The sequence below is a fragment of the Hetaerina americana genome, unplaced genomic scaffold (genome assembly GCF_022747635.1).
Source record: "Hetaerina americana unplaced genomic scaffold, ioHetAmer1.1.p SCAF_8, whole genome shotgun sequence".
NCBI classification, from domain to species: domain Eukaryota; kingdom Metazoa; phylum Arthropoda; class Insecta; order Odonata; family Calopterygidae; genus Hetaerina; species Hetaerina americana.
In genome coordinates, this window is record NW_027287427.1 from 29,005,743 (window position 1) to 29,032,150 (window position 26,408).

General features: G+C 40.0%; 1 protein-coding gene across 7 annotated transcripts in view; it reads left to right on the forward strand.

The window, feature by feature from the left end:
• The window catches only part of LOC139698065 (proton channel OtopLc-like), a 234,397-nt gene that overhangs the window by 132,381 nt on the left and 75,608 nt on the right, over positions 1-26,408 (forward strand). For 5 of the 7 annotated variants that reach the window (XM_071596939.1, XM_071596942.1, XM_071596947.1 and 2 more), the window contains 2 exons: positions 1,569-1,750; positions 10,545-10,648. In XM_071596939.1, the coding sequence (XP_071453040.1) occupies positions 1,580-1,750; positions 10,545-10,648 (275 nt within the window). In that variant the 5' untranslated portion in view covers positions 1,569-1,579. Of the gene's footprint in view, positions 1-1,568; positions 1,751-1,771; positions 1,832-10,544; positions 10,649-26,408 lie in introns of those variants that run through there. The other 2 variants (XM_071596941.1, XM_071596944.1) reach the window with 2 other exon arrangements.

Below are 26,408 nucleotides of genomic sequence, written 5' to 3' on the forward strand. Positions count from 1 at the left end.
GTGTATTTCGAGAAGCGGAAGAATGGAGACGTGTAGCTAGCCACGAAAATTCACTGAAATAAATCAAAAACGTCTCCATTAAACCAAAATCCACAAACCTACTCTCCGAGCGCGGTCAGCATAGTCTTAAAAATCATACGCTCTCACTATTTGTGTATTTATTTTTCAATACAAGTGCACTATGAGAAGAGAATTCGTATTTTAAAGCTAAAATAATTATGTTCCAGATTCTACTCTGGGGACCGTTAAGCAAAGAAAGAAATGTCGGGGGAACAGCATCTAAGTCAAAAAGAATTCTTTTTTGTTATGTATGAATGAGAATTCACCCTTTTACGTGTCTGAAGTCGCATTACGGAGCTGATGTCTTCTGAGAGAGAGACCTTACATTGCTTTAAAGCCTGAGAGAGCTTTTATCAGAGAGAAGAGTTTCTCTTCTCCATAGCACGCGTTTCTTTCTTACTCGGGTGAGCTAATTAGGTAGTTTTGTCGGTTGTAAATAATTGACATTTAATGTAGACTAGCACTGATTTTCCCACAGGCAAAATTACAGTTTCAACTCTGACATTATATCGTGTGTACAGAATATTGCAAAAGAGCATTAAATCTGAAAGTACTATGAGCATAAATTTGAGCTCGAACCTGGGTGAACCCTATCCTCACCTATCAAAATGATCTTTAGGTTGAGGCGTAACTGCGGTATGAGTATTAATATGCCTTTTTCTTTAGTTCGTCATATTTAATTGGTGTGATTATTATTTTAGTTTGATTTATACTCTTGTATTTAAATACATCTTTACCTTAATCTTAAACAATTTGAACAATAACCCTTTTCGCCTTTAATATTTCTCAAGTGGATGGGATGAGGAATCATGGGTAAATGTGAGAGACATTTTAATAATTATGGTTAATTGAAAGTCAAATAAAATTAATTAAATTAGAGTGATCTTAAATAATTTATAACGTCATCCTCGTAATTGTCATAATTATCATCCTCTAAAGTATTGACTCAGTGGAGCTTGATACGGTGCTTTAAGTTCATATTAAAGATGTTTCCTGTATCTGTTAGTTTTCTGTTACTTCTCTTGGTAAATAAATCCATCAAGTTTGATGTGTTAACAAGAATATTTACCTAAAAAATAAGGTCTAATGGGGTGAAAACAATCATAGGGAATAAAAAAAGTCTTGATTTGAACACGAAAACCAACATTTAGAGGTCGAAATTTTATGCTATTCTCGCTGTCTCCTTCAATATAAAATAAAATTTTATTGTGACAAGAGATGAAATGGAATTATATCCAGACCTCAGTGATTTGGATCTTTCTGAGATTGTTTGGCTTTTATGTTATTATGTTCAACGCATGGACTCAAACAAGATAAAATAAACTCAACTTACGGAACAGAGGTCTTCACCCACCATTGATACCCTTTGACTTCTGTGGATTCAAAGCTCATCGTTATCACAGAACTTCTTTCTCTGTGTATTTATTGCTACCACCTTTTTTTTTAAGCGAGCATGTTACGATGTTTTCCGGGGGCACTTTTTTTTAACTTCTCCCTTTCTCTCGCAGGCCCCTCCGGGATGCAGCGTTGCCCGTACCTCTCCGAGATGAAGGAGCGACTGCTGAGACAGGCCACTGATTCCACGGCCTCGAATCCCGAGGAGCCACTCGTCACATCCGTCTTGGGGGCTTCCCTAGACAACGACCCGCCCTACGCGGACGACGACATAATGGACAAAGAGGTGCTCGAGGTACTCGGCCCCGCTCCGCCCCCGCCCACCGCCATCGCTGCCGCTGCCCACCCCGCCACCGCCATGGCCACAGTCGTGAAGGTGCGGCTCCCCTGCGCAACACTAACGCCCCCCCCAAATCCTCTAACCAACTCCCTCCCCCTACGCCGTCCACTAACCATTAAATCCCCCCGTGTCCGTCTTAAACCAGACCCCCCTATCGCTCCCCCACCCTTTTTCCTTAACTCCATCTCTCCCGCCTTACCTATTCTTCAAGCTGTGGTTTCACGCTCCGTCTACCATATTATGATCGCTCTATAATTTAAATTGTCCCCCTTCTGGCCAATCTTGGTAAAGGTTAAACGGTAAGGCCTATCGGAAGGCCTGACAAGCAAAGAAAGTCTTAATAAAACGGGCACGTGAAGAAAATTTCATTTATTAGTATCTCGATCAGGTTGTGACCATCAGTCGTGTTGTACAGGTACCTGCATGCTTAAATTAGACATCAAACCCGTAACAAGGTCTGTGCCGAAGCTCGGTTTTAGCTAACCAACCAGTTACGAACCACTGTTCTTTGTGTATCTTATTTGTGGATATTTATCTGTACTGGATACTACGTGTGTGTATATTAGTTAAGATGATGTGTTAGGCGAAATTTTTGCTCAGAATAATTTGAAAAATTCGCCAATTGTATTAATTCCAGTGATTTTAACATGACAGACGGAGTGGTAGTCCATTCGATCGTTACCGTTGCGCGTGTATCGTTTCCGCATCGACGTTTGGATCTCAAGCCAGGGAACTTTTTGAGTTTTAAAGGGAACCGTCATCTTGCTGTTCATTTTGTAAAAGCTCATTCTGTATTCGAGGACCCTCCATAAACCTCGGTTGGCCATATCCGATAAAAAGAAGCGGAATTCGTGGGCCTAGCTTACAAATTTGGGCCTTTATTGGGGAAAGGCGTTAATATATCCGGAACCTTGTCAATATTGCTTAATAATATATTGTTAATCGGTTAGCTTTTAGGTCTTTTTGACTAATTGAACTAGATAGTTCATATATTCAATTTTCTGTGGCCATAAAAGGAAAAAAGATGAGATGGCTGGTCGTTCAGCTCTGCGGAGTTCTCAATCTCATAATTTTTGCCTTGAGAAAAAAAAATTAATAATTACCCATTTATAGGTTTTCACGAAGAGGTATGCGGGGCTGCGGAAATGATATGCTATTTACGGTAATCAATGACATACCACATGATCCTCGTACAAACTTCCATGCACCTGTCTATCCTCTCTGACTCTCTGACTACCTATGCCTCTTTCCAACTTTCTGGGTATGTAATATCACCTGTTTGTAAATACACGACATTGAGCACATTATAATTTCAGCTGCCCGTTTATTATAAAGGTGAAATCTCCGCCATATAGTTTCTACATTCGCTTCAGCTTTTTCATTTGATGAGACAACTCATATATTCCATTTTATCATCTGGGCAAATCATGAGCTTCTTATATGATCTTTCGCGTAACCTAAATATACTCTGATGTTGAAATACTTGTGAATAAATATTTAACTCGTCCTAAAATCTTTATTAGCGATGAGATATTGTAAATAATGTTTTTTGGTTAAGCTTCAGTTTTTCTGCTTGATTTGTTTAACTTCTTGGTGTTCATTTCAAAGACTTTTATTTGGGTTCGTGTTTGCTGGAGTTGAAAGTAGCAATCGAGGCATTGTAATTTGTCGTTTTCAGTTCAGTTTTTTTCGCAGTGAATTTCGGAAATGACCTGTAAATTTTCTTGACTTCAAATTAATATCGATTTGAATACCGTTGGGAATGAAACTATATTGTAAATAGCCAACGTTTTCTTTCTGCTTTAGATTGTTATTAACTATGTGGTATCTTTTTCATTATTTTCAGTATTAATCAACTTCAGATTTATTTTCAGTTTTAATAAACTCATAAAATTATTGTATTGAAAAAATAAGTTTGTTACTTATGAGATACATTATTGTAAAAATCGTGATTTTTATCTATGCATTTTTGCATCGATATCTGATGTAAATTTGTTGATCCATAGCAAGAGGTAACTTAGGTGTAATAGACATTGGAGGGTTTTTAGTTTAAAAAAAGACTCCTTAGTGTCAGTCAGAATAATTTAATTATATGTTAGCACTTCTTGTTGTGGTAATGGCAGAGTTAGACTTACTTTAAGAGAGTTATAATTGATGAGCCCGCCATCAGTCATCAAAATTGGTCACTGCACACTCATTATCATATACCCTAAGATATTCTAGAAACCACTAGATCTCACATTCCACCGTTTTCGCATTCACTGGTTTTCACACTTCGTTTTGAAATATATTGCCTAAGTTATCGCACATGCTACCACTGTTTATGGGAACATAGTCACGCGAACAATCATTTAAGTTCACCAAATGTTAATTGCATTAGTTGCACCTATCATTCATTGAAATCACGAAAAACTCATGATCATAATTAATTGTGAACATATTAATAGGATTGGGTTCCATAGAAGAGTTACGCACTATTCTTAAAATGTACCTTTACTCAATGTAAGTTTCCCCATGAAAATATATTTAGGTGACATTGGTAAATAATAATAGGCAATATGGAGTCTGCAGTGTATAGGTTACACTCGGAATTAAACTCATCTTTTGATTTATTATAATAATATCAACTTAGGCATTCAAAACATGACTGTGTAGACTGACAATTAAAATTATGATTGATGGATGGATTACAGTTAACACGTTTGCCATGGAGAGAAAACTTGTAGGTGCTCGAGAAATTAGCTTATTCTAAAAATGTACTGTAGTGGTAAAACTAAGTAAACATCATGTAAAGCATCTATATTTAAAGGCATACTCTCCTATTTACCAAGATTCTTAGTTTTTGTGTGTTAGTTCATATATTCCTTTAGTACCCACTATTTCTTTAATCCTGGCGTAAGGTTGCCCTAAAATATTGAAACAATGACCGATACATTCCGTTGATAACAAAGTGCATTAGTTCAGAAAGAAACGGGTATAAGCATTCGTATTCATGAGTTCATGTGTACTCGTATAGTCTCATAATTTTATTCGTAATAAATTTTTAGTATTGAAGGGGAATGGAATTTTTTACTTTGTACTCACAATCATTCGATGTCCTTGCATATCACTCGCGTCATAGGAAGAAGATGTGCCCCAAGGATAAATTTCAAACCGGTAATTTGCTTCTAATACTCGAGTAATTAAATGCTATGCATACAGACTTAAAAGCTAGCATTCAGAAGCTGAATTGAATTTCTTATAAAAATATTGGCAGCGTGAAGTCGAAGGGAAACTAGATTGATTTTACTCCAGTTGTAGTTTGCTAAAACTTTAAACGAAGAGTTAAATGTCATGCTCTGGATTTGATAAATAGAAGTAATTTATTTGTTTTAATTTTCAGTATCTAATAATTCGACTGTATTTTTTTCATATGTACGGGGTAATTCATTTATTAAAAATGTTCTATGATAAGCGTAATCTAGCAAGTGATAATTTCAATATTGGCATAAAAAATGCCAGAGGTATTATTAAGTAAAATTATTTAAATCTAATCTCTTAATTGATCAAAAAATCTAAAATCCAATCCCCCATGATTAATTGTTCTGGTTATTTTTAATCCTCGTTGGTAGAAAATGTATGGCATTGAATGAATGCAATCGCGATAGTAGCCCGAATAGGTGAATAGGGTATGATGCAGATTTATAATGTTTTGATAATAGGCATTAATTGCGAAGAGAATTTCTTCCGTGGTCGTGAAGGATACGGTCGGATCTTTCATTCTTGCATTTCTGGCTGGCTTTAAGGTCATTCCTTAAATCGCCTATTTTTATCGCCCTAGGAGGGATATATTGTATTCTATACATATTAACACAGCTCGTTTTTCAAAGCTAGAAGATAAGCGTTGACCCAAATGCTCGCGGTATCGTGGAAAAATTATGTAGGTACCTACCAGCCATATTGGAATTGGGTCTTGCACTACGAGGTGAGGCTCATGACAGAAACGGTCACAGTTATTTATCCCATGGGTCTTATTCGCTTGAAAAACTCCCGGAAGCGCAATTCTTTTCCTCGCTCTACGGCTCGACTTCTCCTTTGATACCCCAACCGTAGGAGAGCGGCCCCTGAAAAAAAGACAAAAAAAGACAAGAAAATTAAGAAAAATGGACATTTTTCAGAAGCGGAAACGTTCTTTTTGATTACAGTCGTAGAGGGGAACAGATAAAATTCGAAACGGAGCAGGAATTCTTAAAATGTATCCCTCTGATCGCGGGAAAGAAGATAAGAGGCGACCCGGGGAGTTTCACCTTCTCTTCAAGCTCCCTCCAATTCCGGAAAGAAGGAATATTTGCACTCTCTTTCGCCATTGGAAATGTGGGGCGAGTCCTTGCGACCGCCTCAAGGGAGCGAGGGGAGAACCTCCACCCCTTTTCCACCCCGGGCCCATGAGGAAACGCCTCCCGGAGCTGGGATCCGATAAAACTGGGGGGAGGAGTTCCTACTCCTGCTAGCACAGTCGAAGATGCGCAAGAGTGAAGGCACGCACACTGGCTGATTATTATATGGACTCAGAATCTCCCTCTCTCTTTTTCTTCCCATCTCCCTCTTATCCCCGGCGCTTCGAAAGTGCAGACGGGATGGAAATCCATACTTGATACCGTGAGCTCTTTGTCGTGATGAATGGGTGAACTAGAATCCGTCGAAAAGTAGAACTTGCCCTTCAAAATCGCTGTTCTCTTGTACCTTTGACTCAGTCGTTCGGGTAGCAAATTGTATCATTAAGCCGGCCTTTTTCATGCCACGCCCGAAGCGACCGCTTTACTTTTTGCGAGGATGTGTTTGAGAAAGACCATTTTTACTGATGATGATTAAATTTGAAGCCTGCTAATTAGTTAATCTCATTTATGTTACCGCTCCGAAATAACGGTATTTAAATATTATACGTAATAATACCCTAAGGCAGTCATTTTTTTAAATAAATGGGAAAACCTATTTAACTTAAAGGAATATTTATAGTTCTCTACCAAGCAAGCTAAAGAAGTTTTATGTGGAAGTTCAAAGTTTCTTTTTCTACCCTCATCAAGTAAAAGAAGGCTAATTGTAGACGAAGATTGATACCCTTCTAAGCACCGGAGAATTTTGTAGCTCTTTATATCCCCCCTTTTGGACAGTAATTAGTTTTCATGACTAATGGGATCAATCGTAATGAATACTCTTTCCACGATTCTCCGCACCCTCGCCCCATGCCGAAACGCGTCCCGGTGTCACCTGGGGACTAAGAAGCGCACATAATTTGGGGAGTGTCCACCAGTTGGCACCGCTTTACGAGTCATTGATTAGATACAGCGAATGAGGGGCGATTCTGGGAGGCAGGTCCCGTGGGATTCAAAGGTCGCATCCGGGCCGAGTCCGTTCTCTCTCACCGGGAGTCGGGGGATAGCCCACCCACCCTCCCTCCCCTCCCCCCTCTTTCCCCCCAGGGCATGTGACGACCCGTTACCGAAGGTCTCTAGGTCTGTCCTCCCCCACCCTACCCCACTCCCGTCCCGCAAAACCCTGATTTCCTCCACGGCGCATCCCTTTACCCCCGCTCAACAAAGTCACCCTCCCGCGCCGATCTCCCCTGGTTACCCTCTCTTTCCACCTTGGTCAATGCCCGCCGCCCTCTGCACTTCCGTCGGGTAGGTGTGCTTTGGCCCGTGACGGTTTAAAAAGTTCGGAAGTGGAAGCGAGACTCTTAAGTTGGCATACGACCAGAACCAAGCGCCGCTGATGAGAGAATCCATGGAGTAGCGCTCTTCTACTCATGAAAACATGCTTTGAAAATAAGTGCGGATTAAACGGGATCGTTTGCATTCACCCTGGGACCGTACTAATACGTTACATCAGCTATTGAGGGCTTGAAATCGCTCCAGCAATCGCCTTCTCTGAGCGTCACATCGCAATCGGCGTCATAACCGTGATTTTATCGGTAGTTTGCAATTCGACTTATCGTTTAATTAAGAAAAAATCACGTTGATCAGGTGAGATCAGACGCGAGGCATAAGATCATTTTGAACGTATGACTTTATCAATGTGTATCGCAACCAGATTTTAAAATCACGAAACACAACTGTAAAACTCATTATTTTTTAATCGAAAAGAACCATGTTGTTTATAAATAAATCAATCCATATATTTATTTGGTGTTTGAATGTTTGTATTTCTCGAGTGAATTGAGCTGAATATTTGATTTTGATGCCTTGTTAGTATTGTAATCTGAGTAAATAAATGAGTAGCTTTATTTTCCATCTGCAAGTATTCAGGATCGAATACATCCTGCCATGCGTGGGAGGTAAATCCCGTCGTAACATCAAATTTGAAAGAGAGAATAGTGATAGTTGTCACTATAGTAACATATTTTGCGCATTTTTACACTTAACAGGATACCAACACTTTGTAATTCCCCGTCTCTTCTGTTAAACAGTCTCTTTAGTTGAATTTGGAGAACATTTATTGTAAGCAAATGGTCGTCTTGGAGAGTGTTTAGTTCTTCATCTTGAGCTGTCCTTTAATTTAAGAGCCGTCGAGATGTATTATTTTCCCATTTTGAAGCGTCACCTCAAGGACTGCCAAAAATGATGGGAGTGCGGAGCACATAACGGGTCTCGTCTTTGGAACCATCAAAGTGAATATGGGGGGTGAGTTTTTGTCTACCACATCTTTTTACCCTCCCGTTCATAACCGAAGTCCGACCTCTCCCTACGCCTCCCTCCCCCACCCAGTCTTCACGCATAGTGATCGCTTTTCTGTCCACCATGCTTGTCTTTTCGTCTTGCTTTAATTCACTCTACTCGTTCCACGGCACTCCTTCGAGTTTCTGCCCTCGAGAGTCATACCAAAAGTACTCTTTTTACCTGCCACCCACTCAGAGCACTCTTTCTCTCTCCCTCTCTCTCCCTCCAAACCGCCTAAAGGACGGATCCATTCGAAGAGGAGGATTCGCGAACCAGTGGAGAGAGAAGATACATTCGAATCCTCTCTGCCGTTTACCCCTCTGCTCCTCCCCACCTCTATAAACCTTCGGCTAGTGTGTAGAGAGCATGGATATGGGTCTGTTTTTTATCGTCTCTCCGCCACTTTTCCTTTCCTCTCGAGGGAGAACGTTTTTTCTGAAAATTCTTCCGCAGAATGGGGATTGTTCTTGTTTCTTTTGGTTTTTAATTGGTGTGTTCGGTTGGAATGTTCTCTCCGGTTTTTCATCTATCTCTGTGTCTTGCCCTCCCACCAAAATATCTAACTGTCTCTGCGCTGCTAACGATAACTGCTAGTTGCTTCGCTTCTAACAAAAGCCGCATCTCACAGTAAAGGTTTAAAATTAGAAAAAATAAACTGCCTGCGCGTGAAATTTATTATTAATGAATCAATAGGTGGCCATTATGTAGAATCACGCAGGCCCTAAGTATAAAAAAGCATAGCAGTAAATTTAACGTTAGAGTGGAATTTATTTGACCAGTTGTTTACTGGAGTGTAAATTTATCAACTTCTTGTGTTTCGAATTTTTGCAAGTTTGTTGGAATGTCATTCTTTTTTTGGCACATTTTTACCTTAGTCTAATATAGGGAATGAAGGAGTAGTCTAGATTTATAATTATGAAAGTGTTTTTTTGATTTCGTTTGAAGACTTGATGTAGCATGTCATCAAATAGACGCGATGATCGGTTTCATGAGAAAATTTCTCAAATTAGGATGAATGATTTTGAGTAATGATGTTTCATGTCTCTCCTATGATTCTTCCGCATTTTTATGAATGCAGTTATTTTAAACTCGCGTGCAGGCAGATCCCGTTTAAAGGTGAGGTTTTTTAAATGTTGAATAATTTCAATGACATTTTATTTGAATGCCAATTCTTGTTTTCGAGCGCTTGGAAAATAGTGAAATTTAGTATCCATACGCTTTAAAATGTAAACGGGTGTGAACCGTGAGCTTGAGTAGGATAGGCATACGAAAATTGCATTGATATAATATTTTTTTGCGCGGGCGATGTTCGCTGTGGGCAAAAATTTGGGAAAAGCTTTTCATTTTTGATTTGATTCAAAGGATTTGTTTCGATTATTTATATTGATGGCATTTAAATAGTTCACGGTTCAAACCTCCGAACCCTGTCTTTCATAATATTTAAATATCAGGGCTTTTTATTTATCACTTTTGAATGCATTTAATTAAAAATTCTCACTTATTTCAATTTAATGCTTCAAAACAAACCGCCAAGGCTTCGTTTTAGCTAGGAAGCGTTCAATTTTTCACGATTTTGCTTGGCAAAGATAAGTTATGCAATGCGCTATTTACTTTACGCGTACGAGACGATTATTTTGCTTTATTGTATGACATGCATTTTTAACTTCGTGCAAATCGGCAATTGATATCATTTCAATATATTCTCTAAAACCATCACTTCGAGAAAGGTGCTTTCTTTTTGCTGAGAGGTTTCAAAGTTTTATGATTTCATGCTTCAAAAATTGTATGTTTCGTCCAGAATGTTCTCTTTATGGAACGCTGCGGCTTTCACTAATTTATTTGGCAACTCATAGCTATGTTTGAGCTTGTGTTTCTCCCAAGAAGTTGAACTAAAAGATGGCCATTGGCCGAAGAGCCGGACGCTAGCGCCGAGGCCTGATGGCGCCAGTGGGCCGGCAGATGCTCTGCCGCCGTCACTTTCAATTTCTCTTGCTGTCAGTGGGGCCCCGAGGGCCCCTTGTGACCACCGAACTCACAAATGCTCTTCCCTGCAGCTCAACCCCGGGGGCTATGGGTCCCATACGTCGCCGGCACATCACCGAGTTGCCCTGGTGCGCCATGGAGTATTCGACGGACACAACTTTCCGAAGAACGCAAAGTGAGTGGAGAAAAAACTTTTCTCTTTTTCACACTCCTACGCCTCACCTCATGTGTGGAGCGTGATACCAAAAGTTACCAAATCCAAAATTTCGCAAAACCGGATATTCTGGATAAATTCGGTACATTTTGCGGAGGAGTCGGACGTACGAATACATCTCTGCAATGGATATTATATTTTTTACCAGAACCCGTTTCAGTCATTTTTTATGTTGTCTTCATGTAACAAATGCAGTAGTTCTGTCATGAGTAGCTGATTTATGAGAATTTTGGATTTGGTGTATTTTGGAACCTGGATTCATGTATTATCCTATCTACAGTCCTTGTCCTTAATGAAATATTCATCAGCCTTAACGATCCCCTATCACGTACACGTCCAGTTACCACTTCAGCCAGGAAATTCCAAGGTTATAATTAATTAAGCCCCTTGTCATGAATCCGCCATGTCACTTTCATTTTTACTGTAATTGGCCAAATCAGTAATCGCCAGTGGTGTGAATTCCTGAAAGACTTACTCAAATGTGCAAAAATGTGATTTAACTATCCTTCTTATTTGATACGAGCGAAGGAAAAAGAAGTGATGTATTCAATTGCCCGAGGAGGGATAGAAATTCTTGGAATTGGTATACCTCGGCCTGTACGTGATCAATGATCGTGTGTGTGTACATGTATGTGTGTGTGTTGTGCAGGCAGTATGTATATTTGTGTATTATAAGCAGTATTATGCTCCATGAATCTGTGATATATATAATTTCAGTGGAATAGAATTTTTTGGTTCCCTTTTCCTTATTTTAAAATTTATATATTGTAATTGTTCTCACTGACGGCAAATATTGTTTGTATTTCCACTTCATTTTAAGGAAAACTGCATACTTGTTTCTACCTATTGGTTTCGTGGCTGAATATTATCATTCAATCATTTCTAAAGTGATATTATCAATGCAAGAAAATACATACTGGTACAATTGAATGCATTTTTTTCTGAATAAGTCACGCATTATGATAATATTATATTTCATTTGCCAGAAGGTATTGTAGTGTTATTATGATTGTTCGATTTTTTAGTGTTGAAACGTTTACAAATTAAATAATTTTACTGTCTCCGGCGTACCTTTTATGGAATTCACACAACATATTTAAAATGAAAGAAGTAACTTGGTAATTCCACACGAGCTTTATTAAAATGCGACACAGGTTTCGACACTGGACGTCATCATCAGGTGTTTTTGTTGCAATTGACCAAATCAGTAAACCTGATGATGACGTCCAACGTATAAACCTACGTCGTATTTTAATAAAGTTCGTTTGGGCTTACCAAGTTACTTCTTCCGTTCTACAAATGAAATAATTTTACTTGAAGATAATATATTTAGGTCTTTCATTATTAACATCAGAAGTAAAGTAGCACAGAAGTGGATCTCTAATGCAGTGTTGACATTTTTACAATAGAAGTTACACATCTCATTAATCTATTCACAGCCATATGCAGCCACTGTGCATTAGTTTGGATAACAGTATGTTGATAGGTTTCCTAAGTTAGTCAAACATGTGCCTACAGTTCTAAGATATTTTTAATTCTACTTTAGTGCTTTCATTCCTACGTCTTACGTACTTCTAATGATCAGGTTTTGGTAAAGGTAATAATTTTTACCCTCTAAGATGTACATGTAGGTAGTTTTACGACCCATCAAATGTATTCTTGTTCAGCAATGTCTTTTGAGCATGATGACAGTTTGTGATCATATAATTGTTTCACTGAGGGTTTTTTGGTGGTCACCGATTAGAAGTTCTTGAGTAGCAACATACGTAATCATAATACCTTGATTACTTTTTGAAAATCTTGTATTTAGCATGCCTCCGGTAAGTGACGTCGATGTTGAATATGAAGAGGGATTTCCAGATTTATTTAATAATGCAAGTCTCAGCTCTGCGTATTTCCTGCCGAATCAGTGCAGTGCGGTTCTCTGTCAAAAACTCTTTCAACCTCTTTTGGTTGACACCTACCGTGGTTCACCTTTCTAAGGCATCTTAATTCGACGAGAGATGCCATAAAAAGGCAAAACCTTGTGAGCATCGAGCCGAAAATATGGGAATGTGAAGTCCTTGAATTTTGTATTTAGTTCGATATATTATTATTTCAGGACTTATTTTTTTCGATAATTATGTGAAAAGTTAACAAAGAACAATGCATTATTTTGTTTCCCTGAAAGTGATGCAATAAATCTAAAACTGGTGTTTGAATCGTTCTCGGCTGAGAGTACAAATGGCAGGTATGATTTTTGGCTCGATCATTTGTAATTGTGTTACTAATAATGCCTACAACAATAAATAAAAATATCATGAATTGAAAAAATGGATTGCCTTTCCTGCAACTTAATGAGCGTAAAAGACGACGCTTTAAATATGTTTACATTCCATTGTTTACCTAATGTCATTATTATAATTTTTCGTGGTGTTTGACTGAAGTTATTAGTCACACGATAGTTTAATCAACGCCGAATTATTGGGTTACGAGTGAGAATAGGTTTCTATTAATTCACTGCAAAACTTGAGTCCGCGAGTAAGTCTATGAAATTAAAAAACTCCAGGTTTCATCCATTCCTTTGAACTAAACTCTGTCAGTTATGTCAAATAGCATGAGGAATATATCGGCACAATAAAGGGGAAAACTTAAAATATTGTGCCAATAATAATTTATTTTGAAAATAAAACAGTTCTAAAACAGAAGCGGGGATTTAACATTGGAAAAATAATATTCACAAATAAATTTGGCTTTATTTCTCGCGCGGTGGTTCAAAAAACAGTACGGTAGGTTTTGATATTGCTCGTAAAGAATGTTATAATTCTTACAATAAATTATCAGGGATTTCCTATGGAAAATAAAATACTGCTTCATTACTGGTGATGAAAAATATTTCCCATTCAAAGATTAAATGTCGAGATTTGAAGATACGAATTAAGTTAATTAAATGTACATTTTATACTTGTTCCTCACAAATTAATTAATGTTTATTATGTAGAGTTAACATTATTTGAAATTATTTTATGCACACACACCATGCATCGACAATGATCCACACCCAAATTTAATTAAGTACTTAAAAATCAAGTTTGATTACACTTTATCCCTGTATCACTCATTCAGCACTGAATCCATCTGCCAATTGAAGTTGAGGAAATGCCATAAATCTGAAAACATATTTGAAATGATTGTTTAGATCAACATACGCGAGGATTTATAGTCATCTTTAATGTGAAGGGTGCATCAAATACCTTTAATTTTTATGTGAAATTCATTCTTAAGCTTATGGGGAGACAACTCTTGTAATTTTCAGGTCATGGGTCGAAATATGCTATCTACTGAAACCGGGTGAGTAGTTGGGGATATACCAAGAGTGCGGAGCGGTATTTATCGTTCAGAAGTCAATTTGTCATTTGGAATACCATTTATGCATTGCAAACAAATTTATAAAATATTTGAATGCTATGGCCGAACAAATCCCTGTGGTATGCAGCATTTATCTTCAGAATGGCATTTGCCGACAGTTTTTACTTCTTTATATGCGCAGTATTGAATAGGTATCCAATTGAAAGGCAGAAATTTCCGTATTTGAGTAAGAATATAGTTAGCTAGGAATCAATTATCCAATGTAGTCTAGTTTACATGGAGAAGTAGCTTTGCTTAACATATTGTGTTTTGATCCTCTTTTAGTGTGTTCACCACCGAATGAATATAATTTTGTCATGCCAAGTATATTAATGACAAAAAAATGTACCTTGTACACTTTCATTCGCAGTTTGATCCATAATTAAATAACAATTGACGTATCTAAAAGAATTGTGTTCATTTGACATAACTAAAAGTAATTTCTTAATTATTCAATCAACATTATCCTAGCCTAAAATTCTCTACGTCTTTATAGTGATGTATTAGCGATAAAAGATTTAAAATTTAGAAATTAGAAGATTATAGAAGTGTATGGTGATATTCTTAGTGATTGCTTTGCCAAATGGGATCACAAATTTAAATACCAGTCTAGAGTGTGCATCCTATTACCTTGAGGCCTATTCATGGGATTTTTCAATTAATTTTCAAGAATTTATGAACTCTTTAAGACGAAATTAAGCATATTTTCTCAAGTTTTATGGTGCCGACACATTTTGTTTCGTTCAATGTAAACATCAGTAAAACAATAGTTAATTCTGGAACATTTCCACAATTGAATGACATAATGAGAAGGCTACGCTTGAATTTTGCAATTTTATTGCGATTTCACTGATGACATTTGGGCGCACACTAGACCTGAGAGGACACATTGCTTTGGCATTAGGTACCTTTGTTGGAGGTATGAAGGTGTTCTCCTTGTATAAAAACTGCTACTATTTCAGTTGTAGCGTGATTCAAGGTTTCGAGGTGTATTAATTCCGAACCTAGAAAGGCCACATTTTCCTCCGCATTTTTATGCTCTCCGAAGTTCGTCCTTCGATTCCATATACAGTTTTAGCACCATTAACATCATTGCATTGTTGAAACGTATAAAATTTGCTTATGTGAGTCATTTCTTTTACCAGATTAAAATAGTTCACTCAATTGAATGGAATCCAGCACAGGATGTCAAACGCTCCTCGATAGTGCTGACCTATACGAGTATACTGTTCTTATCAGTTCAAGTGAGAATTATGTATTTCTCCTATCTCTCGTACCAAACAGAAAGAGGCAAGTTGATCTCGGTGCTGAGAGGGACTACTTCTGGGTTCAGTCCATAAACTCCCGCTCTACAATCCGTGACTATGGATTAAGGAGACATTCAAAAGAGCGCAGGACCAATATCCCAAAGAGGTTTGAACATATTTCAGAAACCCTAACTGTTTAGCCACGTAATTTCTAGTAGTTTTGGAAACATCCCGGGAAAAAATTTCAATCCCAGGCTCCAATGACGCCTAATATATTTTTGGACGACGAATTTGAGCATTTCTTGAATTGAATGTTCGTGGCGAAACAGATAGATTTTCATATATGTATATCTATATATATATCCCCACTATCACATGGAAATTTCAGGGAATATCATAGTTTTGAATGAAATGTCAAGAGAATTTCTCTGAAATTTTGTACTATAGAAATAAAATCACTGCGTTATTATTTCTATTACGTCTTGCACGTTACCTTAGTACTTATAGTTTACTTTTTATCACAATTTCACTTTGTAAGCCCGCATCCGTTTGCACACCTGTTTTATTTCACATCATTGCATTTTATATATAGATGTATTGAGCACATGCATATATAAAACACAAATTCAAAATTGCTGGTATGATACAGCTTTAAAACATTAATACTAAAATATTAAAGGACTAGGAAAAAATTTTGATTTTTCTATTTTTGACTGTTTTTATTCGACTTCTATCAGTTCAAGAGTGTGATGATGATGGTGGCAGCTGGAAATACCGAAAGTCAAGTTGAAAATGACATTTTTCCGTGCCACTTTTATTTTGTGTCATATCTTTGATTTTGAACTTTTGATGACGCCACGTTCATGTTTCTTCGTTTTGATTAGTAATATGTTTTGTTAATATTTATGCATCATGTATCTAAATTTAATTTACACATAAGTGCGTAGCATCCGGCTCCGTAAAGAAGAGAATCACTCTCCTGGCAACTCGATCATCTAGCAATCTAGGGATCAAGGTTTTCATTTTAATCGATAGTTACCGATCTAGAGAATTTTGAAGCAGTCAGGAAGGCGAAACGTAAATTAAACCCATTCGATAACTTTTGAGCATGTGCCGATGAACTGCGTTTCGGCCCGCTGTAATCGCTGCAATTCGACACGCACGCAATGTACGTACAACTTGCAACAGTCAATGAAAAAAAGCTATGGCTTTTCTCTCTGGTGAAAACTCAGTTTTGATAGAATTGAGTTCCAATTTTATTTGCTCTCGGACATGAGAGGTTCAAATATTGCATTACAGTAAGGAAAATTTATTTATTTACACAATTACGTTGCAATTATGCGATTTTCCTGGTGGCAACGGTCAAGTTTGGTCAAAGATAACACTTACAACGAAAATTGCATACGTACACATATAAAAACAGATAAGAGACATTCAATGACACTTCCACATCACATACAAAAAAATGAATAAGTTACCAGAGAAAAAGAACAAAAGAAACGAGAAATGATTATATTCATGGAAATAAATGTATATATATATATATATAAATATATATATATATATATATATATATTCATTTATTTAAAGTGAATTTATGATATGTATAACCTGTGAAATCTTAAATTCGTATAAAGGAAATGGTTTGATAAAATTGTAAACAAAATATTTAAATAAAATTATTGGGATTTTTGGAATATTTTCTGCAATATGTTTGTTATACTTTTGCAATAAACACACAAACGTCAGTACTATAAGGAAGATAAAAAGGCGCGGAATTCATGGACGTTGGATTTCCAGGATGTGACCCCTCCATCAACAGAGGAAGAATGAATTGAAAGTATTGTCTTCTGTTGTGAATGGTGCTTGCAGAAGGGAAATGAAGGTTAGGAGAGGGGAACAGTGCGGGAGTAAAGAAGGGGGTGGGCTACAATGAAATGAGCAGTGGCGAGGTATAATTTCTGTATGAGGAAAGGGTAATTACCTAATCAAGGATTATGCCAACGTGTAAGGAAGTGGATGTATTTTTATGTAAATTCTTGCGTCCTGGCGGGTAAAATGACCTTAATAAGCAGCAGATTATTGGTGATTTCGTATTTTTAGCTGTGTATCCGACGCAGCGGGAAGTAGGGTATGTTGGATAGAAGCGGAAAAGCAATAATGAAATGAATGATTGTAGGTTTGGGCATTTATTTTGACCGGATACTGTGAGGAAGATTTTCAGTGTTTGTTAATGCGTTGGAGGCTACTGTTATGTACACCTTACCCATGTCCATTTCTGTCATCAAGTTTCGAGAGGAATTCGTCGCTCAATCCGCTCTCTTTCGGACGAATTTGCGCTCAATTCGTTTTCATGGTAACTTAACGTTAATCTTCTTAATAATTTACTAAATAGCTGATGGAATATTGTGCGCACCATGTATTTATGTAGAATGGTTTGGCATTGCCAAGGAATCCGAATTTTCGAATATTCATCCCCCACTTCGGAAAGCACTTAAGTATTTGTTCAGCCGTTTCTGATTTCAAGTGTGTCAATTTTGAACAGTGTTACTGGAAAGTATTCGTTCGGGGTGTAAACATCTTTCAGGAAAATATCAAGCTAAATATTCAAATCTCAAGGTTCTAACTGCTAAGTTCATTCGTTTTTAAAATGAAAAAGAAGTAAATTGAAAACGGAAAGCTTTCCGACAGTTCTGATTATTTTTAATTTTTAGTCATTCATGCTTAAATCGTTGTCGTTGCCGATAAATTACGACGAATGTGAAAATGAAGTCTCTTGATCTGGAATTGTGTGTCATTGGAAACACATGGGCGGCGTGAAGAGATGAAATGGTGCGCTTTAAATATTGATGAGGGTTTTTTTCCTTCATTGGATTGAAGTTCTTATTTCACAGTTGAAAATTGCAGTTATTGACATCTTCAACCTCTTCATCCGGGAGTGTTTCGATGGGAAAATATGCCCTGGGTGGCCGGCCTGCGGAAACCTACGCCCACATCTTCCCATCCGTGTCTTCGGAGTCTCCCTTCTCGCAGCCCCCTTTCATATCCCTTAATTCTAACGAAGTTGCCCTTCGAGATGGAGGGAAGGGGGAGGACTCGACTCCTCAACCCTCCCCGGCAATGACTCACCTCCCTAACCCCTCTACGCTCCCTCCCCCAGAAAGAAATCCACTCCGCCTTGCGTCCTCAGGGAGGGGGAGTGTGTGTGCCGTCCCTAGCAACCGTTTTCAATGCCGCGTGGAGACGTAAACATAACCATCGCCATCGGAACCAAATTCACCCCTCCACCCCAACCCGAGGGGGTGCGTTTTCCACCCCCATTGGCCACACCTCCATGCCACGGTTACGCAAACTGCGTACCCCTCCAGACTCTCTCTTTCCCGTCAAATCCTATGTGCACCTTCCTCATACATTATTCCTCGATACTCTTCCCCCTCCGCTGTTCCCTCGGCCCCCAACTACCTTCCTCGCTCCCAGCCCTCGCTCTCAAACTCCACAAACACGGCAATCGCCTCTTATTGCCACCCCCTCGGACGCCCGCGCGCTCTGTTTGCGCTTCAAGTTTCAGTGTCACGGAGCCCTAAACCATCCGCATGCACTCCATTATCCCGTCCTCTATCAATTTAATCCGAGGATAGGGGACTGAATTCATGACCGCAATCATTCCATACTTCTCTCTCTCCCGTCTCCAACCCCCGTAGATTTACACGGACATAAATAATAATTGCGACGTTTCCTTGACGGGAATGTGGAAACTCATTTACTGGAAAACCCCTGAAATATGAAATCGTCACGTCGTAATATTTATTTTGTACCTGTTTGAGTTTTGCGGTAGTATTGACAGACTTCCCCAGGGGCTCTCTTGAAAGTGGATCAATTTCTAAGTTTTTATATTGGTTTTTTTTAATTGGTTGTATGATAAATGCGGAGTTAAAACGATTTTGGCATCCTTTTTCATAGCAGTACCAAGACAACAGGAAATAGAGAGTTCTTCTTTTTCATTCGGCCCATGAATCATAAACATTTTTCACTATTGTCATGTTAGCTTACGCACCTAAAGAATCGGTTGTAGGGCCATGTGATAACATTTAATGAAAGCCTTTACCAAGCAAAACCACTCTATTGAAACATATGCGCAAGTGTTTGTGTGTGGAGTTCGGGGAACATGAAATTCCAGCATCAAATCATGTATGCGAAGGCATATAATTTTATTCGTGTCAGTTATTATAAAGATGTATGATAAAATAGAGCTTTGAGCAATATTGGGTACCTCCGTAATCGTGTTTTAGTTCCGTTCCAGACACATTGAATCCCTCATTCCACGGAGCGAATTTGCTTTTTGGTATTTTCCTGAACGCATAATATTCCCCGTGAAATGTCAACTCTTTTGGACACTTGTTATGATTTCCCCTCCGCCCCATTTTTTTTCTTTATCGTCCCTTCCTTCCACCTGGGAGGATTGTTTACTCTCTAAGCTCTGAGGCGGATATCATATTCAACAAGTTTTCTCGGATGGTGAATAAAATGTAATCCTTTTCCTTTCGTGAGGAGGCTGTGGGGGGTCGCTCTTCGCGGTTATTACTTCCCCCCCCCCACAACCCCCTCGCAACTTTTTCCATGCCGACTGCATTCACTTAAATCACTCTTTCTCCCTCAAACATCCGCCCCCGTGCCCCTTCCAATTGCTCCTCCCGTCGCTCATCCAACCTCCTCCCTGCCTCCTTCCTTCCCTCCTTCATCCTACCTCGTCTCCTTATCCCACCCAACTTCCCTCCCTTTTCCTTCATTCCCCTCCCTCCGCGCCCCCTCCATCGTCGCCCCGGTTCCCGGCTCATCTCTCGCCCGCCCTCTCCTCTGGGTCTCCTCCCTCCACCCCGGCCCCTTCCCCCCCTACCCTCTCTCTCTCTCTCTTTCTCTCCTTGTTGCCGCTCTCAAGCCAGTTACGAGAGTCCCCTTGTTCTCCACCTTGCCCTTGAAACAAGAACCCCCCGCGTACGTACTCTCCTTTCGTCGTCAATATTAAATCCCAGGGTTTTCTCGCTCCACCTTTTGTTTATCACACTTCCGCTCTGGGTCCCTTCTCCCCTTGCCCCGACCGTTTTCTTCCTTCCTGCCCCTCCCACCTGTGACCACGACCCCCCACGGCCCCGATCTTTCTTGCCTTATTTATCACCCATTCGAACGGACGCCTTTCCATTATTCTACTTATCCAAAAACGCGTCAGAGTGACGTAATTCATTAATATAGGTTTAATGGATTTTCATAGTACTGTTTTCCTTGTTTCGGAATAATTTTCCCTTCACTGTCACATTTTCCATTCCATCGTGAATTTCCTATTTTTATTTTATTGCGCACTTCTGCAGTCATTCATGTAGATGATTGGTTTGATAAGTGAGGGTAGATCTCGCCGAATACTTAACTTAATGGCTTGAGGTTCGCACATTTAGGGTAAGGGTAGACCAAACCCTTCTCCTTTGCCGCCTTTGGTTTCCCAGAAAGATCTGTTACTCGAAATATTACATAGCTTGGGTGAAGCTGGTAGCGTCCTACGTCACCGGGAATAGGACCCTGGCCCTCTGTCTACATCCTTACGCTCTAACCCTATTAGAATTAATGAATTGAAAATTAGTTACATCGAATAAGTATCCATCGTTGATCTGTTGGTTAGTTGACTCGCTTACCAACTGAAAGGTCTGGCTTAGAACCTTGATGAAGTTCTCTGGGTCTCTCAATGGGATTGCAGTGGGATTTAATGGCATCAAATTGATTTGTGAAACATGAAGAGAGACAGGGAAACGAACCCCCAATAAAACCTCTATAAAACGACATGTAATTTTTGCGTGCCACGTAGTTCGGTACTAAGTGTAGTTTTACAGAAACCATCTTTGGAGCGGACCCTTGGGGTATTTCTTCCATTGCTTTCGTTCATCGTGTTGCAGAAGTTATTGTTGGTTGAATTGGTGTCACTTCATGCCGCTCACGTCGGCTGATGCTTGCCGTCCAATGCGTTGTTTCATCGTAGTTTTATAAATAAATGTCCTTTCCAAAACGATTTCGCATCGCACTTGCTCGCACCTCGGTCAATTAAAAATGCAAAATCTGATGTACAAATTTGCTCTATGCGGATTTGACCAATATTTTTTAACATTTATGAACATACAAATGTGCGCAATGAAAATGCTTAGACGGAATACATAATTCCCTAAAGTCAAAGTTAATTTATGACCTTGTTAACTTAACGTATTCTCATTCCACCTGTTTTTCCTCTAATGTGTGCGTGTACAATTTGTCGCTTTGTTTGGGATTTTTCATTGATTTTCCTAGATGAGAATGTATTAGGTAAGTTATCAAGTAATGAGGAAATTTAATTCCACGAGAGGTTTGCAATATGGAATGGCTCGCACACTTGTCACATGACAAACAGCGACCCAACTAAAGCATTACCCTCGAAAAACCGCACTGTATTCCCATTTTAAACTGGAACCATCTCCTTGGCCGATTTTCTTTTGAGACTCACCCCGTCGGGGTGGAAGCAATTGCGCACGTGAAAGGCAAATGAGTAACTGTTCAGTTTACGTGAAGTGTAATAGTCCCCTCGGGTGGCGGAATGCTCTCACCCCATTCAGTTCTGCTTCCTTTTGTGCGTTGAACTGGGTTACGGGTTCGCTCGCCCTGCTCTCAGTTATTAGCCTGGAGCATATTAAATTCTTTGTTCGATGTTAGCCCCGATAGAGCCATGTATTCCTCAGTAGGTTGTGTGTTTTTAAGTGTTTGCGTACTTGAAAAAGGTGAGGGAGGTTCAGCATATTTTGAAAATTTGCCGGAAAACTCAAAATTTCTTGATTGAAACAGAATCACTGTCATCAATGTTTTCATCATGTCCACATATGTGTGTTTATATTAGGAAGAAGACAAAAATGGGCTTGCCAAGATGATGTGTGCAATTCAATTATAATATCGACTTAAAAGCTTGCACCATCGTTGTGCACTAATGTTAGTTTGCCAATCGCTTTGTTTTTTAAAGATTAAAAGTCTAGCTGTGTCAAATTGTTTTCAAAGTCACTAAACGGTTCCATTGGGCAGTTTCCATTATAATTCAATATTTTTTGTTGAAATTATCTTCATATCAGATCTTCAATTGATGTGAATCATGGCATAAGATTCTCCTTTTGCCGTCTCTCCTTTTAAACTTCCACCCGATTCAGATTCCTGGTTTTAACTTCTACACCATAATCAGCTGCATAATGTAGAAGCTACACACCAGTTGGTAGTGCTGCTGATGCAATAGCATTGATATCGATACGTTTGACATTGATCAGGGGAAGAATTTTCAAAATAATGTTCACTCCATGGAAACATTTAAAAGTCACGCTTTAAGCGAACATTTGGAATGCTTAAATAGCGTTTCATCGGTCAAGAGCGGTGATAAAAGCCATAATCCAATGTGAGCTTGGAGTAAGTAGGGTGAAGTGCAGTAGGTAGTGTCCGCAACAGGCACCGTGAGCATTCCGAACGACAAACATACGAGCAACACGAAATACGTAAACAGTGCCCAGGGTCGCACTTGTCCCACCCAGGGAACCTTGCGTCTTTCGTCCCGTCATACCCCCCCCTATGGCATTGCAATGCCCCCTCACCCCACTCTTCCACCTATCTCCCCTCCGGATCTACCGACCCCGACGCAACCCCAAGACCCCCCTTGTGGCCACTCTACCCCCCCTCTCTCCGCCGGCCGTCATGTCTACCGTCGTCTACCCCCTGCGAGACACGCCCCTTCCTCTTTCGCTTCCTCTCCGCCCCGTCCTCCTCCACAAGCGCCCCCGAAAAACCGCGTGCTCCCCACCCGACCCACTCTGTTCCCCTGCGACACTCCCCCCCAGCGGTCCTCCTCGGATCGATAGTCGAATGGGGCATGGCACGCACGCATTCGACCCCTCTACCTCTCTCTCTCTCCCTCCCTCCCTGCCCCGCGCGCTGTATGCTTCGGTCGCTCCCCCCCATACTCCACGTTCGAGGGGGGGGGGTTGGGCGGGGTGGTTGCCGTGCGACGGGTGGGTGGGTAGGATGGGTGTTGGCGTGGTTGTGTGTTGCCATGCAACGGACGGGGACGTGTATACTCCCAGTGCGCACGCCTTCTCTCCCCGAGAGAGGAGTGCGTGCCACTCTCTCTCCCGTTATACGGATTCTCTCCTACAAATCAGCCTCCCTCTCGTCCCTCACTCGCACATAACACAGGCCGACTCTCCATGGGGGTGGCCCACTGGCTTCCCATCTCCCACCCCCCCGTGGGGGAGGTAACAACCCTTGACCTCAAGACGTAAGCGCCTTATATACCAGTGCACTTTCGTTTTTGCGTGGTTTTGTCGGTTTCGTCGCCCCTGACTGTGCCCTTCCAATCCTGGCCAATGCGATCGGGTTGCAATTTCGGTTGGATGCCATTGCAGATTTGGAATGTGCTCTCGGGAGATAATTTTTTTGGCTTTTTTCTCCCATTTTTCAGGACCATTAAAATGTAAGCGACCTTTAGGAAAAGTTTTAGAAATGTATTTTTATTTTTAACTCGGGAATAAATGTCTCATGACATGTTTATCAATGATTAATTCTAAAAAGTTCAAATTATATATTAGAAAATAACTTACAATAATATGATTCTCTCTTAATTGACCGATCTGTAACATTGGCTGAATTCATACTTTATGTGTAGCCAGGAAATATAACTAGTAAAATTTGTTGTCTCAGGCGTAACTTTGTCAGGCGTAATGCCATTTTAATGGTGGGGAGAAAAAAAATTTAAAGTTATAATCGCTGAAGTGATTTTTATGTGGTATTAATAACTACTTATCTTTGTAGCAGTTTCTTAAGGGTAAAATGTAAAAGTTATCGGGTAGGTGTATATTTATTTCCATGCTATATGAATTGGTGGAATTATGCTAGTATGGACATCTAAAATACATTTCGAATCGTATTACCTAAGGTCATCATGTAAGAAATACAGAAAGAACACTTTCGTGGGATAATATTATTTTGTAGTTGGAAGAGTTCGAGTTACCTCGATTATCTATTTTCTCCCAAATAATGGAAGATATAATGCCTAGTATGGGTATTAAAGGAAGGCCATTTTTTATGTTCGTGGCCAGAAAAAAATCATTGCAGTCATCAAGAAAGATTTATACAAGTTAAAAAAAAAATGTTTTCGAAATATGTTATGGAAATCATTGAATGGCATGTTATCATTTATTCTTGTTGTGAAGTAATTTGAGAAATCTGCTTTCATTTCGGATTTAATGTTGAAGCTGCTTTGGCGAATTTCTGAAAATTGCAAGAGAAATATACATGAAATGCTGTAATCTTCTTGCCACAACGTCACGAAAGGCGCAGAAAAGATATATGGCCTCTTCCGTCGAACACCCCTAAAATAAATCACCATTATCGGGAAAGACAGTGAGGTAAATTAAACCGAATCTTCGATGCATCCCGCCCATTACCACAGAGGCCTCATTAATACCTCTATTCCCAAGGAAATAGAGATTTAAGCGACGTAATTAACATGCGAGCATCTGTTAAATCCACGGACGCTTTTTCCAGAGTTTATTCTTTTTAACGAGCACTGTTTTTTTTCGAATACCGGAATGTAGGTCGTTGCGAATTCTGCCTCCTCTCGCTTCCCCCCCCCAGCCCACTCCTCCCCCTCCGATGAGCGGTCCTCTGCCCTCATTTGTTCCTCTTCGTGACTCTTTATTCATTTTTTTTCTCTCCGCCTCACTCTCGTGCATATTCCTCCCGCGCGCGTTTATACCCCCGTACCCTTCTCTTCTCCGCCATCTTCCCTACACCACATCCCTCCCGAGTTACACCCCGTTCGCATTTCCCTCCACAATCCGAGATGCATGGGAAGCAGAGGTTCGAGGGTGGGGGAGGAGGCTCGTCCCCCCATCTCTCCTCTCCACTCTCCGACTTCCATCCCCCACCCCCGTTCTTGTACACCCCGTGTACCTTTTCCTATCCCCCCTCCACAAGTTCCCCGCCTCCCCCGCCCTCCTTCCCCGCCCATTTCTCCCGCGCGTTCCCTCGATCAATAAGCGAGCATCGGACACAGGCGCTTTCGCCCGCGCCCGGGAACCTCTGCCCCGTCTCACCGCCCCCGACCCTAGTGTCCCACCCCCCTCCCTTCGTCGGGCCATCGTTCTCGTAGCGCTTCAGAGTACACCCCACAGATGGCGGGCCGTTCCAGTAACATGGCGGTCTCAGGATGGAGGGTGTACCCGTAGAAATGTTTTGGTCTTTCGGGGGTCCCCATTTCCCTCACGCCGAATATTATTCGAAGATCCCCCCCCCTCCCCCAATTCGAATGCATCCTTCCAACCAATCCTAATTTCTGCTCGCTTCATCCCCGAGATTTGGGTGTCCCGTTGGTGAATTCAATGAAGATTCGTTGGTGCAGGAAATGTTACGCTTCTTTTACAAATCTGTCTCATATCTCACCATGCCGAAAGTCTCAGTCTTAAGAGAAATGATACAAACTTCATAAATTTCTAGAATTTTATTATCACGAGTCATATTTCGACACCTAGTATCATCATAGTGTGAAGGCGATACTGTGTGTAGTAACTTCAGCCGTGATTATAACCATAGAGTGAAGTTAATATTGTTTGAATCATGTCACCCTTGTAATTTCGCTTTGTTTCTTGCAAGGTTTTACGGTGATAATGAATTTTGTCTGGAATTTTCCGACTGGTGAGTCGTTTTTTCACTTCCCATCTCCAACAACCCTCAAGGATGTCAACATGTCAATTATCGGAGAAGATATTCGAGCGTCAACTTCGTCAACTTTTTTGTGGTTCACATATATTATCTTTCCCGATATTAAATTTATTTCCTTTAAACATTTTATGTAACACCCCGAAATTTAATTCATCGACTAACTTTAACAAATCATTTTTCCAAATTCAGATGTCCCATGTTAGCTTTCTCTGCCTTGTATTGGGAGGCATTGTAAGCATTTTTATGAAGACGCGTATCCTAAATATACTGCTGTCACTCGACACTGCGTGAAAAGGTAGCAGGTTTTTATCGGTGTGGTGAATTTA